Consider the following 18422-nt stretch of genomic DNA (forward strand, 5'->3'; position numbering starts at 1 on the left):
AGGGAAGTTCGACACGAAAACAAAGTTGCCTCCTGAAGCTAACTGCCCTCGCTGCCATCATGATGACATAATCCCAGATTAATTAGCTGTGTGTTGCTTTGGCGTGACCCTCCGATGGGCTTCCTCCCCAATCTGGCCTATCGACTTACAGGGTGCCAGAGCTTTTTTTCTTTGAAGGCCGCCTCGGCTTCAGAGGCAGAGGAAGTCTCTGATGTAGTGGTTAAAGGAGCGGGCCCCTGCAGTGTGATAAAAACCCAGAAAAACAACATTTGGGTAACACACACACACACACACACACCGAGGGAAAAAAAAAAAAATTAGGAATAATTTGGTTGTGAAAACAAGAGGCGGTACGGAACAATGACAATCTGGCTCCTTTGGTAATTTCCTGTCGGCGTTGGTTCGTGTGATGTGGTGGAGCCTGTTCTGCCGGGATCAATCAAACCTGCGAGCAGATGGCATCGCGCTCCTCCGGTGGACTGGGGATAGTCTAGGTTTTTTTTTTCTTTTTTTTTTTCCAAGGCGGTAATTGGCCCGCTACGCCACAGACCGGAGCATGCTAACAGCCGCCGACACGTGTCCTTCTGCTTTGTGTGGCTCGTCATGTGGCACCTGAGCTACCGGCTCCATCTCCTATCAACTCAAAACTTAAACAGCGTGATTAAAAAAGTTACAAACTTCAGCGATCTCATTAATCTCCCAAAAGTGTGTTTGGTGCAGCCGTCCAGGAGTCACAGTCTGGATCTGAACCCGGGGCTGGATTTGCTGAAAAGAGTTTGCATTTAGGTGAAGAAAAGCTTCTGTGGATAAATGGAACCGTGTGTGGGAGACTCAGCTAGCGGTATAAAAGAGAGGCAGAGTAATTGCATGTGTACTGTTCGAATGTGTGTGTGTGTGTGTGTGTGTGTGTGTGTGTGTGGCTGAGACGGCGGGCACTTCAAAGCTTTGATGTTGGAGCTCCTAAATGAGGGCCACCAGAGGTCCAGACTAATGGGACATCATGTGGAGATTAGAGGCCAAGTGTAGCAGACTGACAACACGCCTTACGTGTGTGTGTGTGTGTGTGAGACGTGTGTGTGTGTTATTCTTTTTCAGCAATTAAAAGCGAGAGTTGTGGCTCAGAGTTCGCAGGAATGTCAAGAACGCTGAGGACGAAGACGTCGTCACCGGAAGAAAAAAGCTCAGCCGGCGTGTTCCTCAGTATGGTATAAATCCTTTATTAAATAATCATAACAATAATTATAATAACAATCATAAAAAGAGCATTTCTGTACAAAGACCCCTTTAAAACAACAACAACAGCAGTCCGAGCAGTGCGAAACAGGGGGGGGCGGGTCCAGGGGGAGGGGGGCGGGTCCTTTTCATGTTTGGTCCTCCCAGGCAGAAGGGGGGGGGGCGCTTACTGTATCTGATACCGGCTCCAAAGGCAAGCTGGATCCCCGAGGCTCCAAGGCACTTTGAAGAGAGTCAGTGGGGTCCAAAGAGGAGTGTGTGTGTGTGTGTGTGTGTGTGTGTGTGTGTGTACATGGGTCGGTTAGATGGGATGCATTCATGGCATTTATGGGCTCAAATATAGCAACCATTGTTCCCTTCATCTCAGTGTGTGAGCGCTAGAATGTGTGTATTCATGTTCTGTATATACAAGTGGTGTGTGTGTGTGTGTGTGTGTGTGTGTGTGTGGGAGGGAGACTTCTTCTCTCACCCTCCCCTCCTCCTCCTCATGGCTTATGAGTCCATTCGAGTGTGCGAGACCCTTTCTGATTGGTCGTAAAGACGAGAGGCCGACCCTGCTGTGCAGCCGACATAAAAAACGCAATCAAATAAACAACCAAAAAAATTAACAACAGACCACGGTTAGCCTGTAATCTGAGGTGGGGGTGTGAGCTGTGTGTATGTGAGAGTTGGGGGGGGGGGGGGGGGGTAGGTCCATTAAAACATGGCTTTTGAGGTCCACGTGTGAAAAGAGAGAGATGAACCTCCTCTTGTCTCGCGTCGCCTCGACTTTCCTTTTTTTCTCATCATTTCCACGAACAGTCTGCTTTTTAAGGCTTGTTGTGCGTCGAGAAGAGGCGTGTCCTGTCGCCCCCCGCGAGAGTGAGACAGGGGATTTTGTTTTTTTTAGTGCTCTGTTCGTCACAGTCTCTCACTTCTCTCTTTGTTTGGCTCTCTTCCACGGTTTTCAGTCCACCGCCATTACCAGCAATCCATAGGTTGCACCGACCGAACGCTCCTCGACCTTCAACCGTTAACCACAATGTAAACATGACCTTCTGTCTGACAGGAACCAGTAACAGCTAAACCCCCCCCCCCCACACCTCTACACACATACACTTTTTTTTTTTCTACTTATCTGCCATCACAGACATGGAAAAACATGAAACAGAAAGAGAGTGACTGGGCAGAAAGACAGACTGGAGGGACGTCTGTGACTAAAAATACCTCAGCTTGTCAGGAACTAGGAGGGGAGCTGGGGCTGATGGGTAGCAGAGTCTACGACGGGACGAAAGAAAGCCAACGGGCCACACGGAGGAGCTAACTCTAGGCCACTGTGTTCACATGTGATCAGACAGACGCTTTCTAAGCACGTTCCTAACCTACCACCGTTCAACACGCGTGTTCTCCGCTTGTCCAGCTTCAAAACGATGACTTATAAACAGTTTGCTTCTGGTGGAGCACGAGTCATTGATATGTGTAGATATTCTTTTTTTTTGAGGCGTCCCTCTTCTTCCACCGCAAAAACACTGGACTGTGCCAGAGTTCGAGCAAAAAAAAACAAAAGAAGAAGAAGTAAAAGTGGCGTTCAGGGACCGCCGAGGACGTAAACTGAAAGTGAACTGGAGGGAATGAAGGAGGCCGTGAGAGGGTCCAGCTCCTGTTTCCGTCCCCTCTCCGCGGACCTCCTCACGCCTCGGTGCAGCAGCGCTGTTGGTTCAGCTTGACCTTGTGCTTGAGGCCGTCGTACAGTTCGAAGTTGTAGTTCTCCAGCGTGGTGGAGGAGCGGGACGACAGGCCGCTGTAGGAGCAGGTGCAGTAGAGGAGGAGGCCGGCGCACACCGCCCCCAGCAGCACGCCCAGCGAGCTCATGACGATGATGGTGACCAGGATGGGGTCCAGCGTGTACAGCCACGAGTTGTCCTTCTCCGAGACGCGGGTCACGGGGGGCTCGGACGACGGTGACGCCGTGTTCCACTCGGGGAAATGCAAGACTGTGAAGGAGACGAGATCTTTTAGATGCTTCCCGACAGCGAGGAGCGACTAAAACGCTGCTTCTACGGTGAGTTCCTGTCTTACCTCCACTTATCGGGTCTCTGCCGCTGGAAAGACGTCCGTCTCCAAATTCTATGGGTCTCTTCACTGTCGGAGAGAAGCACAGGAAGCATAGACTTTAAAGCACCAAGCGGTTTATTCTTATACGTCATTTAACTGTTTCTGATTCAGATTAACAACCTGCAACAACATGTTCAAATCCATAGTCTTTACACACAAATCAGTCCGGGAAATAATAGAAAAATATGACTTTATTAATAGAGAAAGATCATTATGATACATTCCTGTCAAACACACAGTCATCACATAGCATACGGATGGTATAAGACTGTTCATTCCGCGTGAATAAAGATGCAAACACCGTCCAATAATTAACACCATCCATCGTTATCACCGTTAAAATCATCGACACCGTTACCGTCAAGTTTAAGAGTGGTGTATAAGATGATCGAGAACTAAAAAAAACAACTAAAAACATCATGGTTTACGACATTAAGTAGTGCTCGTGAAAGTGTGGTGAGACTAGCGATGGCTGCAGCACTTCAGTGGAGCCCAACGGCTCAAGTTTACATGACTTTTCTTTTCACATTGTGTGTGTGTGTGTGTGTGTGTGTGTGTGTGTGTGTGTGTTGCGCTCGCTTCTCTTGGCAAGCATGCAGGAGTGGGAGTAGCTGCTTGGCAAGGCACGCATCGAGATCTGGAGTCGGCCAATGGCGTTACCGGTGCTGTTTCCGGGGGCAACCGTAGTTGGCAGCCGATTGGGCGACAGAGGTGCGGTATATGGGAGGGAAAAGTGCTTACCGCAGCCTTAATAAATGTTATCTGTCCATTAACTAATTACGACTATTAGAGGCCGGGAGCGTAAAGGTGTCGAGATGGGCCGAGCGCGGCGTCCAGCTCCCCCCGGCTTGATTTAAAAGCACGGCGTGCCAAAAAGCACTCCTTTTTTCACTCCGGAGTGCAGCTTTTAAATCGTGGCAACAAATCGACTCATTCTGCTGAGCCGTGGGCTACGGGCGGGTGATGAATTTCTGCTGGTGTGACGCATCGCCAAAGAAGGCTCGGCCCGCTAAGCCACAGAGCAAAAGACCTCCATCCGAACGGGGCGGATTTGTCTCATCTCAGTCGGAGTTTGGAGAAAATGTCACAATAAAAAGAAAGGCTTTCAGATCCCAGATATGTTAAACGTTAGTAAGAAGTGCATTAGCTTTGTCTGTTTGATGTTAATAGCCTTTCCTGGCATCTTATGGCACTAGAGGAGGAATCGTCAATATAGCTGGAGGTCTGCTCTGGTTTTTATAATGCTTGGATCCCTCTCAGGGGTGCACATACACAGCCAAACACTACACTTATGCCTTCCAGCTGGAGCAGCGGCATTGTGGGATTTGGAGGAGCACAATTCAAGACAGAAAGGGTGACGGCAGACAGCTGTGTCTATTTACAACCCTAAAAACAACAACAGCAAGGCTTGGCTCAGCACGGGGTTTCATCTGGGCGGCTCAGAGACACGAGGGGGGGGTTAACGGCATAAATGGGAGTGGGGAACAACGTGCTTTATTACGCCGGAGAATCAAGATGAAACACTAAACACCGAGGACGGCTGCATCCATCAATGACTGATGGCGTTATCGGGGAGGAGACAAGGCGTTCAATCAGACGAGCCGGTTATCTCCGCGTGTGATGCAGGACTTAAAGTATGATGGATTTGCATTCCTTTTGTTTTTAAATGTGCACATGCTCTGTTGGAAAAGCACAACGGGAGGATTGTTCCTCCTCCGTTACAACCCCCTCACCATCACATCTCATATTGTTATTACAGAGATACAGAGCTTTCCTTTTTTCCGGGGCTTGCCAGATCGTTTCCACGCTGAACGCCTAACAGTTTCTCTCTCTCTCTCATCGCTGCAGAGCTCCTCGCGTCTCCGGGGTCTCGTTTGAGCCTGTGGTTTGGCAGCTCCGGTTGGCTCTCGCAGTGGAACCCGGCTCGACCCCCGCTCTCCTCCCGGACCGCCGGGGTGACGAGGAGCCAGACGGCTCTCAGTGGTCCGAGACGAGCCGCTCAGATAAATAACTTACTCCGACTTCAGTCCTCTCATCGGGAGCAGCACAGTGTGAAGTGTCAACAGCAAACATGGTACAGAGGAGGAAGCCGGAGCTACATCCATGAGATAGAGAGAGAGAGAGAGAGAGCAGTGTTTCTTTGCTAATGTCACCGTCGCCCCGGCAACTGTAAACTAAATGGAGGGAGGGGTTTCGTCCAGTGGATGTCCTGTCAATGTCCACGCCGCCACTGACGTCACAAGTTGGCGTCCCGCTCTGCCAAACGCAGCGCCGCTAAACGTGCTCCTTCCTCAGCAGAGGGTGCGGTGTCGGTCCCGGCTGTCCAGCCTCACGGTCAGGACTGGCTCCACCCCTGGGGCGGCCATACTGGAGGACCAGTTAGAATACTGGAAGCACTGCGAGGAGCTGTGATAGGCCACCGACAGCTGGCTCTTCTTGGTGGCCAGGTGTTGGCGGCAGCAACAGAGGGCTCTGACCAAGATGGCCACCGCCAGGAGAAGGAGGGCGCCCCCGGCGGCCATAATGTAATACCAGTGGATGGGTAAGGGAGGCACAGGAACGCCTCCCCCTGGTGGAGAGATACAGAATAATTGGCCAGCGGGAAAAGAGGAGTGGCACTTCTACATTTTAATTCTGTATTTTTCTATCCCTATTGGTTTGAATCATAATACAGCAGGCGTGCACCTCATATGAGCATGCACAGGCATGCCAGTTGCAAAAAGAAAAATCTCCAAGGCCAAAAAAAGGGGAAAACTTAAAATGCATCCATTTCTCTCATGTCGGGTTTCAGTTGGAGGACACGTTTTCACACCAAGACCATCGAGTGATTCGGTTGGAAATCACTCCAATGGTTGATCCAGTCAAATTTAATGCAATTTTTTTTCTTCCAAAAGCTCCAATGGAATGACTTGGTGTGAAATGAAAGCCAAAATAATTAGTTCTAAAAAAGCACCCACACACATTGAATTAAGGGGCTTCCTCTTCCTGTTTGGCACTGGCACAGGAAGTCCCAAACAGCCCCCGATAATGTCTCCCAACCATGCAAGGATCAGTCGGACGGACGCCACATGGGTTTCCAGTGTCCCAGAGCTCCCTCATATTGGATTGGGATTGGTTATCTAGCTGGCTCAAGATGGCAGATTGGTTTTGAGTACATAATGTATCCTGTTCCTGCTTTTTTTTTCATTTTCCTCATGCATCAGCCTCCTGGCCAGTCCGATCCTCCTCAAGCCAAAGCTCCGTCTCCTTGGAGACTATCTCCACAGATCCTCTACACTGCTGCCCCTGGCTTGAACCCTCTTCTCAAATTCTTGGTACGAACCACCGCACCGCCTTCCAAGAAAGCCCCTATTTGACTATCCAAGACCGCCATGCAGAAACAAACCCCTGAAGATATTGAAGAACTAAAGCGGAGAGACCAAAACCGGAGAGAGGGCTGTGAGACCGGGGGAATGTCAAATTGAGCTAGGGAGAGCGAAGCAGAGCTGAATACATCCTGATTTTTGGACCGTGTCACATAATTACAGGGGGAAATGGTGCGTGCTGCTGCTACTTCACACTGCACACACTCATTAGACGGAGCCGAGCCGGGGAGAGAGGAGAGAGACACCGTGTTGCTGCTGCTCAGTCACTCTATCTGAGTGCATTTCACCGGGGACACTGGTGTGTGTGTGTGATATTAATGTGTGTGTGGATGTTTATCAAGGGTTAGAGACTGTGTGTGTGTGTGTGTGAAGGCGGAGGAGCAGAAAAGATGAAGAAGTGCACACACATCACATCCGCACTGAAACCGCCAAGCTCTTATCTTATTGGAAGACATTATGAGATGCCAAAACACTAACATCAATCTCATCGAGTCCCCCAGGATGCTCTAAATATTTTTCATGAGGCAGACAGTTATTTAAAACCCTCCAGGCTGTGTCAGAGCACCGTCGACCCGAGAATATGTAGCCCTTTTCAAATATCTGACTCCATGGAGGTGTGCTGGATTTAGCTCGCCCTGCGCGCCAACTTGGCTCTTTTGAGATGAATTCCTTTTGTTTCCGCTGAGAGAATGAAATGATCTATTTTTGCAACTTTTGATTTTTGAGAAAAATTAATTTGCAAGTTTGATAATTCACATCCCAGCATTTTATTGGGTTTTTCGTCCGCATGCTGCTGCTGACAGCACAAGTCACTAGTTTTTAATAATGAATGCAGATTTATTATTCATCTGGAATCACACAGCAGCCTCCAGCGGACTCGGCTGAAGGACTCGGTTCTGGGCTGAATGTTTTCGCGGTGGAGACAACCAACAAGCAAAAAAACCCCAGGCTAGTGCATACCAACGGGCAGGAAGCAAGACCGGAGAGGAGGAGACGTCATAGCAAAGTCAGACTCACCTGGATTTTCTGGGGGAAACGCTGCAAAGGGTTCTGCGAGGACATAAGAGAGAGAGACGGGAACAGAGGAGACAAAGAGAGGGAGACACACGACTGTTAGATAACTTTAAATATGAGGGAAAAGTCAGCCAAATGTCACAGAAATGTCACAAGACTATCAAAGTCCTCCTGAGGAAATTGAAGCTAATTCCTCAGATAACTCACACGAGTTATGGCATTTACTTGGCTCCTTTGCCAGAATGCAATTTCAAAACATTGTGATGGGCTTCACGTGCACGCTCGCAGAGTTCACGCATTTCAAGTTGTTTATCTGCCGCGTCCAGTTTTTTTTTTTTGGCTCGCTGCGAATGCACAGAGCAAAACCCTCACTTTGACTGGCTGGAATGCAAACACACAGACGTGTGTGTGTGTCTGAGTGTGTGTTGGTGTGTGTCGGCGGGGGGGGGGGAGACTTGGGAGCTGGCGCCTTTTGGCGGGAACCCCAACGCGCTGTGAAGAACTCAACTGCGTTGGGTGATAAGCAACATCCCAGAATGCTCTGGGAGTGGCGAAGGAGGAGTCATCTTTGCTTTCCAAGCTGCTTAGACTCTCAAGACTCTCACAAAAACGCACAAAAACGACCGATACAACACACAAGTGTTTGCCACACACCGCTCCCCGCTGTGGTCCAGCTCCAAAGACGCTGGCCATCAGAGGGAAGCGGTGCAGGCAGGTTTTTGGCTCCGAACCCCCCGGTTTCGGTCTCTGATCTGTTTAAGACCCTCTCCAAAGCCCCTGCTCGGGCCAGATTAAGGCGGCTGTGCTGGCGCTCGGCTCACACCAGCAGACATCCAGAAAGTTGCTTGGGAAACAGGCTGTCTAGTAATTCCCTTTGACGGCTCGGGAAAAAGCTCTGTTTACAAATACGACGGAGGAGGGAGAGAAGGAGAAGAAGGGAAATCTAATGAAACATAGATTAGCATCGCTGGGGCCCACAGGGCGTTTATGGCCTACTTTTCCCCCCCATTCTTCTTTTCTCTTGATTTTTTTTTTGGGTTGTTGTTGAAGGAATAACTGCTGTCCCTCCCTCTCCTTCCTCCTTTCATCTCCGCATCGGGTCGGCTCTTTGGATGAGATGCTGAGGAGGACTGAGGGAGTGGAGGGAGGATTCACGGGGTTTATCGCTTCATGTGTCACCGTTCAACGACCTTCGGGCGGAGAGTGGAGGAGGTGGATGGCAGATTGATGGAGGGGCGAGAGGATGGAGGCTCAAATGGATGTGTGTCTGTTTCCTTATGTTTTATGTTCTTCCGGATGGAATATAAATAGAATAAAACAGTTTTTTTGACTTACGTGTACACTCTTTCAGAGGCGTGCTAGAGCTCATGTGGATGTTGTCTATCCAGATGTGTCCTCTGGTGCCGTGCACAAAGAAACCCTCCATCACAACCTACAGGGGGGAAGAAGAGGAGGAGGAGGAGGATGACAACGGGGAGCAGAGGGGGTGGAGGCAGTTTGAGAACGGGGACGAGCAGGAAGAGGAGGAGAAAAAGGATAAAAACTTAATACGGTTCCTGTGATTTCCAAAGTTGCGCTCAACACTCGCAATCATCCTCCCCATCCCTGCAAGCGCCTCCGACTCACTCTTTCATGAGGACATTAACTGCTTGTGATGTCTCCGACTAATGCACGAGGATCCCCCTAACAGTCACACAGCCATTGGAGACAATATGACTTACTTTAGCTGCGTTTGAAGCCAAACCTGGCCTAAGGTGACAGAGATAGAAAGGGATGCTTTTATATGCTGGGAGATGAATGCACCTCCCTCGAAGCAACCCTGAAAAAAGACCCGTTTCTCTTTCTGGGGAGACGTATAATAAAGGGCCTGACCCAGATTCCTATTATCAAGCAGACATCATTTAATTTAGCTGATATTGGCTAGACAGCTGCTTTCATAGCAGTGTTGTTATGATTTTCAAATCTTTATTAAACTTCCAAAAAACGTCATTTCTACCTGGAAGTCTTTCGGAGAGCGAGGCAGGATGGTGCGACCCTCCCTCCAGACGGGACCCTGATCGTCTTTCAGCGTCCACACGTCGGTCTCCTTGTTGTGGGCGTCCCGCAGCAGGACCTTCAGGTGGCCCTGAGCCTCCCCCGACAGCTGGTAGGAGAAGAGGAGGCACAGGGGCCCGGAGTCGGCCGCCAGCACGGGGCTCACGAGGCGGGCCCGCTGCTGCTCCGTCTTCAGGCTGGCGTCCATGTACAGATAGCTGTTGAGCTCTGCATGTGGAGAATAATGGAGTTTGGATTAGACAAAGTCACCACAAATGTTCTGGTTCTTTGAAAACAGAGAGCGGTTCCTAAATCCAGATGTGCTCGGCTAACAGAGACTAAGTTGGATCACTTCCATGATCCCATAAACTTTACACTTATGAAACTCTTTAAAAACCTAATAGGATAAAGTCACGAATACGCTGGATCATGTGACAAAAAAACAACCCAAAACCAGAAATCCACAGCGATAATATGCAGCCAAACTGTTTTAATATTTGTAACACTTTGCCAGAAATGAGCAGAGCTTTGTTTTAACCTTGACTTCGCTGGTTCGCTGCAGTCAAGTGAGAGTGAAAAAAAGCTGATTTAATGGGGTTTTCATTTCAGCCCTGGAGGCAATAAAAACGAGGAAATCTGACAGGATGTGTACACTTTGGTAAATGGACGCCGCTGGAATGGGTTTGCATGAAGCACATCCGCATACATACACAATTATAAGCATTAATCTTCAATGCTCGGACACATATATACACCCATGTACAGTATGTTTTCACACAATTAGAGATATCTCAAACAAAAACAGCCATGAATCACCAGTTTGCTAACAGGAACGCGTTTCACGGCGAACAATAGGGAGCCGACAAATCTAAACACACAGAAGAATGGAGTCCGCGGAGAGCGTCATTCTACCAGAGTGCTACCAGAACTCCAGCCGGGGCCCTCGGGGGCCATTTCTCTTCATTCCCTTCCAGGTGAATGACATAAACAACGGAAAAGTCCAGCGAAATGGAAAAAGAAAAAAAAGCCCCGCTCCATTTGTTTACACCAGAGGATGTTTAGCTTGCAAATTGGATGCCGACATGAATTCCATTGTGAGAGATTGGTGAGGCTACGTCTGTGTGAGAGAGTGACTCAAAGAGGCGCCTGGCGGAGGATTTCTTAAGTGGGCCCTGTGGGAAAGAGTCCAGCATCAACAATCTGCAGATTAAATCACCTGCTTTATCATAACTGTGTGTGTGTGTGTGTGTCAGAGGTAAATCATGCAGCACGCTTGAGTTTTTCCCAGAAAACCCCACCAGGTTGTTTCTCTCTCTTCCGCAGCGTGTGCTTTTTGTCCTCAGCAGCACACCGTAGCATCAAGCCGCGCTATTGTGAGTGACTGGGTCGATAACCTTTCGTGTGCGTGTGTGTGTGTGTGCGGTATTTCCAGTAGATCCCGACAAGCGGCGGTATCTGGAGGGACAAATCTTGACAGCTCCCCTCTGCCCGCCATACGCCCGGACTCGCCTGCGTGTGACACTTCAGACAGTGTGTGACAGCGTGTCCCTCGGCCCCCTCACAGCCGTGGGACCAGTGTGTGGAAGAGCCTACAGAGGATGCGCCTGACACAAAATAAAAAAGCCTCTTCCAGCGTCTCCGCCTCTCGCAGCGAAACCCCCCATTGTTGTGCCTCTTGTTCGGCAGACAGCTCGTAATCGAGGCCGCCTCGCCGTACGCAGCACAACAGAGCATTATTAATCCATTTCACAGCGGTCTCCTGCGGCGGGAAGCAAACATTCAATCTATGAGGCCTATTTAGCATATTATTTACTAGCGGGGGGATATTAAGTCAAATAACAGTACATGGTGGCTAATTCCACCTGTGCCTAATGATTGGTTTCATGGCCGAGGTCAAGAGGTGAGGAGATCAGAGTTTCTGGGAGGGGAAGGAGCTCTATAGGGGATTAAACCGTGATTTGATAGCAGTGAAATAATGATCCCGTGTTGGCTGGGATTCCTGACCTTTGACACCGCCGGGGAAAAAAATCAAAGGGCAAGCGCGGTGTGTCAAAACGGCCTGGAAATGATACTCCATACATGAAAGCCACAACCTGACTAATCTAAGCAACCGTTCCAATCCGGACGGCGATGAAAGACGGCCGCTTTGAAGCTCGCCGTCAAAGACGGCGGTGACCTAAATCGGTCACGCTTCAGGAAACGTTTCTGCCTTTCGCTGCGAGATCCGTTGCCCTGCAGAACACGACCCAGGTGACATCACAGATTTGATGGAGAGAAGAAAAAAAGAAAAGCACAGTCTTGTTTAATCCTCTCCAGCTGGAGAAATGCTGAATCTTTCATGGAGACTTGCTCGAAACCAATGAATTTTAAAACAAGGTTGGGATAACAATCCCTTAGTCTGCCTGTGAACAATTATAAATAGTGCTGGAAAAGAAACCCTCCCTAAACCCAGCAGCGTACGTCTTATATAGTTTTTAATAACATGCCAAAAGCTGCACTTTTGATCCAGGGATATATATATAAAAAGGAAAATGAATAATTATTCCTTCAAGGATGTCTAAGTAGATGGAAGCTTCACAGCATCATGTGGGATGTGCCTGCGGTAAAGGAGGGGCAGTAACGGGCGGCTGGGAATAACTGCTCCTCTTTGGAGCCTCCTGCTCTCAACTTAATTGGAGCTGCTGGGTCTTAACCCCTTCCTGCCGCCGCCGCCGCCGCGTCCACACAGCGAGCGGCGCTCACGCGTGAGGCTGCATGTGTGGCGTCTCCTTTCCCTCTCCCGTCCCTTTGATTCATTTTTATCCTCATTCGTTGACGATGTCGCCGCTAAATTACACTCCTTTCAATTTAAGGCATCATTTTAATCAAATTGGGGAGGAAAAAAAAAAGGTAGAATGACTCCATTTAATTAGTGTCTTGTCTAGCCTCAGTGAAGTTGGTAAAATAAACTCCATTTATTTGTGCTTGTGCAATTTTCTGCACCCAAATGGAATCCTCCTTGCAAGCGGCATCCATAAAAATATCTCCAACCTAACAGCTTTGTCTCCACATGACGGATGAGCTACTCACCGTGGCTGTGCAGGGACCAGAGCAGGGGGGCGTTGGGGTCGTGGCTCCACCCACACAGGCCGTGGTCGAAGTCACACACGCTGTCCGACGGAGGAGAGGTGGCTGCTGGGGAAAAGCATTTCCAGATCAAACCTTCACTTCCCTCCTAATAACACCATTCATCCAATATTCCTGCCATATTGACTCACCTGTCATGGTGACGGGGACCGTGGTGGTTTCGATGTCGGCGGGCAGAGTCGGCGTAACGGTGTAGGCCGGCGTGGTGGTTTCTACGGAAACAAACAGCACACAAACAGGTCAGAGGTGGGTGAAACAATCCCCAGATATTACACTGCCGTACGGAGGATACATTCATCACCACATGTTTGTTTAAGGGGTTATTTATGTGGAGTTTCTCCTTCCACGGTGGCATTCAGGACAGAGGGCCGGGGAAACACGCGGGGGAGGAAGTGATAAGCAACAGAAGGCAGGAAGGAGCAGGAAGTAATGAGGTAGAGTGTCTGCGCCTTTAATAACCTCCATTCTGCCTCCATTGGACAGAAACGTCAGCGAGAAGAAGCTTTTTCTGGAGAGTTCCACGAAGAAAAACAAAGAGCTGCAGCCAATAGTGAGCTGGCTCAGCGTAGCATAAACACGAACAGGAAACCGGAGAGTTTTATTGTGTTCTGGGTCATTTTTACCCATAATTCAGCGTGCTGTATATTGAAGGGTGAATTAAAGTGTCAGAAAGTGAGCGGATGAGGTCGCCGTCCAAAAGTAACCCCGTCTCCGGTCTCCGTCCCACCCAGAGTGTGGGAGACAGACGGAGGCAGGCACAGATAGCCCGAGAGCACCCGAGGGGGCCCCCGTCACTGGGAGTCTGGGTGCTCGGGCGTCAGATACGCAGACACACACACATGCACACGTTCAGATACATGCAGAGCCGGGGGTTGGGCTGATGGATGATCGACCTCGGACGCCACCATCACACTCTGGGACTCCTCACTGGCTGTCAGCGACGACACACACACATCTCCCACGTATATGTGAGCTATGGTGTGTGTTACTCGCTCTATAACTCACTGGGGAGAGCAAACACGCAGCGAAAAAGCACCATTTAGCCTCAGTTTCACGTCACAAGGGAAAGACACAGATTCGCTCATTAAAAGGCATCACATGTGCACACAAACAGGCCCATGTGCAGCAGGGCTGCAGTCGGAATGTGAAGCGGGAGAAAGCGCCGCGTTATTAGGAGCAGATGAGTCAACGCTGGTGCGTAATGGGAGTTTTTACGCGGAGGATTGGGTCACATCTGAAAGAAAAAGATCCAGATTTATCATGTGACTAAGCTGCACAGCCATCTGTATAAGCAGCTACAGAAATACGGCTTCTTTTTCTTACTTAACTGACATTAAGGAGCAAGAAATGGGTAAGTGGCTTCGTAAGCATATGCTATTTCATATTGCCTTGTTAGCTTTCCCCTGACATGTCCCACTGAAGTCTATCCAAACAAATCTGGGGCTTAAAAGCCTGAAGCATGCAGACGTTGATTCATCACCTCACCACACTCCGCTGGCTGACTGTCGGTGGCAATACCGGAGCCTCCTACTGGTCTTTCTGCGTGACAACAAGTATCATTAAAGGCAACAAACGCAGCGTGATCCACAATTGATCCGCCCGGAGGAACTTCCTGTGGAAAACCCAAACGCCGCGGCGCCCCAGCTGGAGAAATGGCAGACATGAAAGGGCCGAACCCCAGCTGGTGACGGCTTCTGACATTCACCTAGCGTTAATGTCACGTCCTTTACGCCCGTCATTAACCACCTAATGAGACTCTTATCGCTGCGGGCCCACCGGGGAGCGAAGGCACCGAAAGAGACCCTTTTTTCCTCAAACGTCTTCTCTGGTTCCCCCCCCTCTCCTCTGTATTCTGTCTCTTCCTGCTTGTTTTTGCCTTTTCCTCTAACCTTTGAGTCCTCCATTGAAGTCTTGGGACCGAGCGTGAAGAGAAGTGCCGACGCACTACCTGGGAACCCGAACGCACGCTCCATTAAGATTCCACCCGGCGCCGAGCACCCCGCTTTCAAAGGTCAGGCCTTGTCACGGTGTAAATGTGCTGACCTTTCCGGGGTGTGACAGGAGTGTCGGGGGCAATGGGGAAAGCGAGCGACTTGTGTGTGTTGGTGTGAGACGGGGAGTGAACGTATGTGACCTGCCTGCTTTTGCCCTTGATGAGTCACGTGAGGAGGAGGGGCCCCCTGCATGTGCATGCGCAGCAGATGGAGGGGGCCTTGCCACGCACGGAGAGGTCCCTCTGCAGCGGAGTGTTGCCTTACATAATGTGTCTACTGCTGCAGGTGATGATGCAAGTCATCATCATGCACGGGAGGAGACGCCAGCGCTTAGAACCGGACCCGGGGGAGCCGCTGGCACAGATAATGGAGCCGCGCGCTCCCAATTACAAATCCATGCTGTAGCATACATGTACACACGTGTCACACACACACACACACACACACACACACACACGCGCTAATGTTACAAACCACACACCCAAAACACACACATACACCCACGGGGTGGAAAGAGCTCTCTGCTAAAAGACATCGCTCCCTCCAAAAGATTCTGACTCAGCAATATGTCAGAGAGGAGGAGAAAAAAAAAAAATCTTCAATTATGTAGAAAGCTTCTCTGTAAATCTGTTTGGCAGTCCTGGGCAGACACACACACACACACACACACACACACACACACACACACACACACACACACAACCCCCAAAAGAACATGATGGGAAAGGCATTGATATTCTGTTGGGTGGGGTTAAGTGCTCTGATCAGCGCTCATCACACACACACACACACACACACACACACACACACACACACACACACACACACACACACACACACACACACACACACACACACACACACACACACACACACAAGGATGCGATGCCACACCCGTGATATAAGGAGCCAAAATAAATAAAGGTCCAAACTGTGAAAAATCTGTCATAATTTCTCAGGAAGCTGCACCATATTTCCTTTTTTTAATGCATAAGAAGCCGAGGCACCGGAGCTTTACATTACTGGTGTGTGTGTGTGTGTGTGTGTGTGTGTGTGTGTGTGTGTGTGTGTGCGTGTGACTGAAATGATCCTTCCTGGAAACGGGGAGAGATGATATTTGCTTTTTATTTTTACTTTTTTTTTTACAGATCAGTGTCTGAAATCTCCCTTCCTGAGCTCATACATTTTTCATTTTGGGAGTGCATATACTAGAAAAAGAACACTGTCACTGTAGCTGTGTATGTATGTTTGTGTGTGTGTGTGAGACAGAAAAACAGGGGGAAACAGAAGGAGTCAGGACCAACAGCGTGGAAAAGAGAGGCGCGAGGAGGAGGAGGAGGAGGGAGGCATGGTAACGAAGAGATGAAAACATGGAGGACCCACGCACTGGGCCTCAGGCTGGGGAAAAGAGACCTTATCCTCCCTTATTCACACAAGACAGAAAGATTCAAATTTCGAAATCATATGAGAGTAAATTCCAAAAAGGGCTTAACTGAAGCCAGAAGAGAAAGAAGTGACTCGTTTGAGCGTAAAAGGGAAGTGAGTGATTTACAGGATGTCAGCAGTAATTCTCTAGTCCTGCTGAGTTTTTGGAGGCCTGTGAACAATGTGTGACCCCTCAGCACCAGTTCTCTGTGACACGTTTCCAAAAAAACCCTCCTCCTCCATCTGATAAAAATCACCCCTCCGCAAGAAGTGGTGAACCGTGACCACGGGGGTCCTGTTTCCCTCCCTGGGGTCTCTGTTCATTGTTGTCATGTTTCTCCAACGAGGCGCTCGTCAAAGCCAACGTTGAATGTGCAAAACACTGCAAAAAGATACCAGATGTTCAAAGTACTTCATGGACTGCATGGGAATGACATCGCTCTCCATGTATTATTGACGCCTTGATGTGGTTCACAAGCGTAAACCATCAGTGAAAAGATATTTCTACTCCACCACACGACACCACGCTGCTGGAGGCCCCTGGACTCAGGAAAAACACTACCATTTTTATCCACAGGGGCCGCCAAAATCAACGCACACACACCGACACACCGACATGCATTCAGAGTGCGTTTACAGTCCAGTGGTGTGTGTGAATGTTCCGACTCTGGAGAGTAAACGTGCATGTAATTGCTGAGCATGTTGCGCTGCATCGCCCCGTCATCCTGTTCAGGCACAGAGGGAGTGGTGAGAGTCGGTGAGAGTCCGTGTGTGTGTGTGTGCTTCTTCACATCTGGATAACAGACCATGCTGGAAGGTGAACAAACCTAATGCTCTCACTCTCTCGGGGGACGCATTCCTCCAAACCGAGCCCTGTCCGCTCCCTGCTGATGCTAACACTTGTTGCAGCCAACTCGTCTTCTCCCGGTGCAACAATCTCTCAATATCACAGCCTTTTCAAGCTGGCCGTCTCCACACCTCCGGTGGACTCTAATGACTCTCATGCATATCTAATACCATCCCCACTTCCATTCAGTTCTGGTTAAATCAGTGCAGCGCAGGGCAAAGTAATTCAGCCTGGAATGGTGTCGAAAAATGATCAGATTTAAAATGCAAATCGAGAGCAGCGTGTCCTACCTGGAAGGTCACAGCCCAGGATCTCCACTCTCATGCCGATTCCCGCCGGAGACCACCTCTCCGGGTACAGCCGGATGAACTGGGACACGATCTCCTCAAAGTGACGCAGCTCCGGCGTGTCGTAGTGCGTGTTCCCCTCGAAAATCTGTCCGGAAACACACGGATGTAACACACCTCAACGGCAAAACGCGAACACATGCTGTCACCCTGTCATCTTCCTCCCTCACCCACCTTGGGAAGGCTGGTCTTGCTGTCCATGATGAAGTTCCACTCTTTGTTATTCAGGCTGTGTGCCACTTTGTACTTCCTGACAAACGCCCGGTTGTCTGTGGTCGCCCCACTTCCCGCGTCTCCTCCCCTCGCTCCCTGCGTGATCACGCCGCGCACCGTCTTCGGCACACCGAGGTCCACCTGCACGGTGAGGAAGGTAGACTTTGTGTTTAAAGGGACTACTTGTTGCATATTCAGTGCTACACGTGAGCCTGTGGCGGTAAAATACATGCAATCAAACCCTCTCTTGTACCTGAAGCCATTCCTCTCCAGCCAGCGGCTGTGCGGGGGAGGGGAACCAGCCGGAGCGACTGGCCACCAGACGGGCGCTCCCGGGGCTCCACACCACATCCCTGCTGGAGGAAGCGGAGATCTGGGCATCCGGGAGCAGGCCGGACAGCAGGCCCTGCAGGTCCGAACACGGAGCATCTGGAGTGGGAAAGGGGAGATATATATTCAACCTTCACCTCAGGGTGGGGGGGTGGAGAAACCTCAGCGATAACCTCATATATGCTGTTACACATTTTGCCGCCTGGGAGCCGTTAAGCCTCACCGCAGGATTCACCGCTGGTCACCGCAGCATTAAGAGTGTGGACGGCACCGCACAGCCCTACTGCTTCATCCACATGCTTGATTCGTGAGGTGAAAGCATCCGCTAACTCCCCCCCTGCTATCGCATTCACATCTCACACAAACATCTAAATGTGTTATTGCATCTTTATACGATCTA

The 18422-nt window shown here is 49.9% G+C and overlaps 1 protein-coding gene across 4 annotated transcripts in view; it reads right to left on the minus strand.

The window, feature by feature from the left end:
• Positions 1-1922: 1922 nt before the first annotated feature.
• nrp2a (neuropilin 2a) overlaps positions 1923-18422 on the minus strand; it is a 46432-nt gene continuing 29932 nt past the window's right edge. For 2 of the 4 annotated variants that reach the window (XM_084004806.1, XM_084004804.1), the window contains exons 9-18: positions 17946-18121; positions 17654-17833; positions 17423-17567; positions 12998-13078; positions 12810-12914; positions 9703-9968; positions 9042-9138; positions 7710-7742; positions 3292-3354; positions 1923-3206 (exon numbers count right to left, since the gene is read on the minus strand). In XM_084004806.1, coding sequence (XP_083860932.1) covers positions 2902-3206; positions 3292-3354; positions 7710-7742; positions 9042-9138; positions 9703-9968; positions 12810-12914; positions 12998-13078; positions 17423-17567; positions 17654-17833; positions 17946-18121 — 1451 coding nt within the window. In that variant the 3' untranslated portion in view covers positions 1923-2901. Of the gene's footprint in view, positions 3207-3291; positions 3355-3451; positions 5897-7709; positions 7743-9041; positions 9139-9702; positions 9969-12809; positions 12915-12997; positions 13079-17422; positions 17568-17653; positions 17834-17945; positions 18122-18422 lie in introns of those variants that run through there. The other 2 variants (XM_084004805.1, XM_084004807.1) reach the window with 2 other exon arrangements.

This window comes from Eutrigla gurnardus (genome assembly GCF_963514095.1).
Source record: "Eutrigla gurnardus genome assembly, chromosome: 24".
Taxonomy (NCBI): Eukaryota; Metazoa; Chordata; class Actinopteri; order Perciformes; family Triglidae; genus Eutrigla; species Eutrigla gurnardus.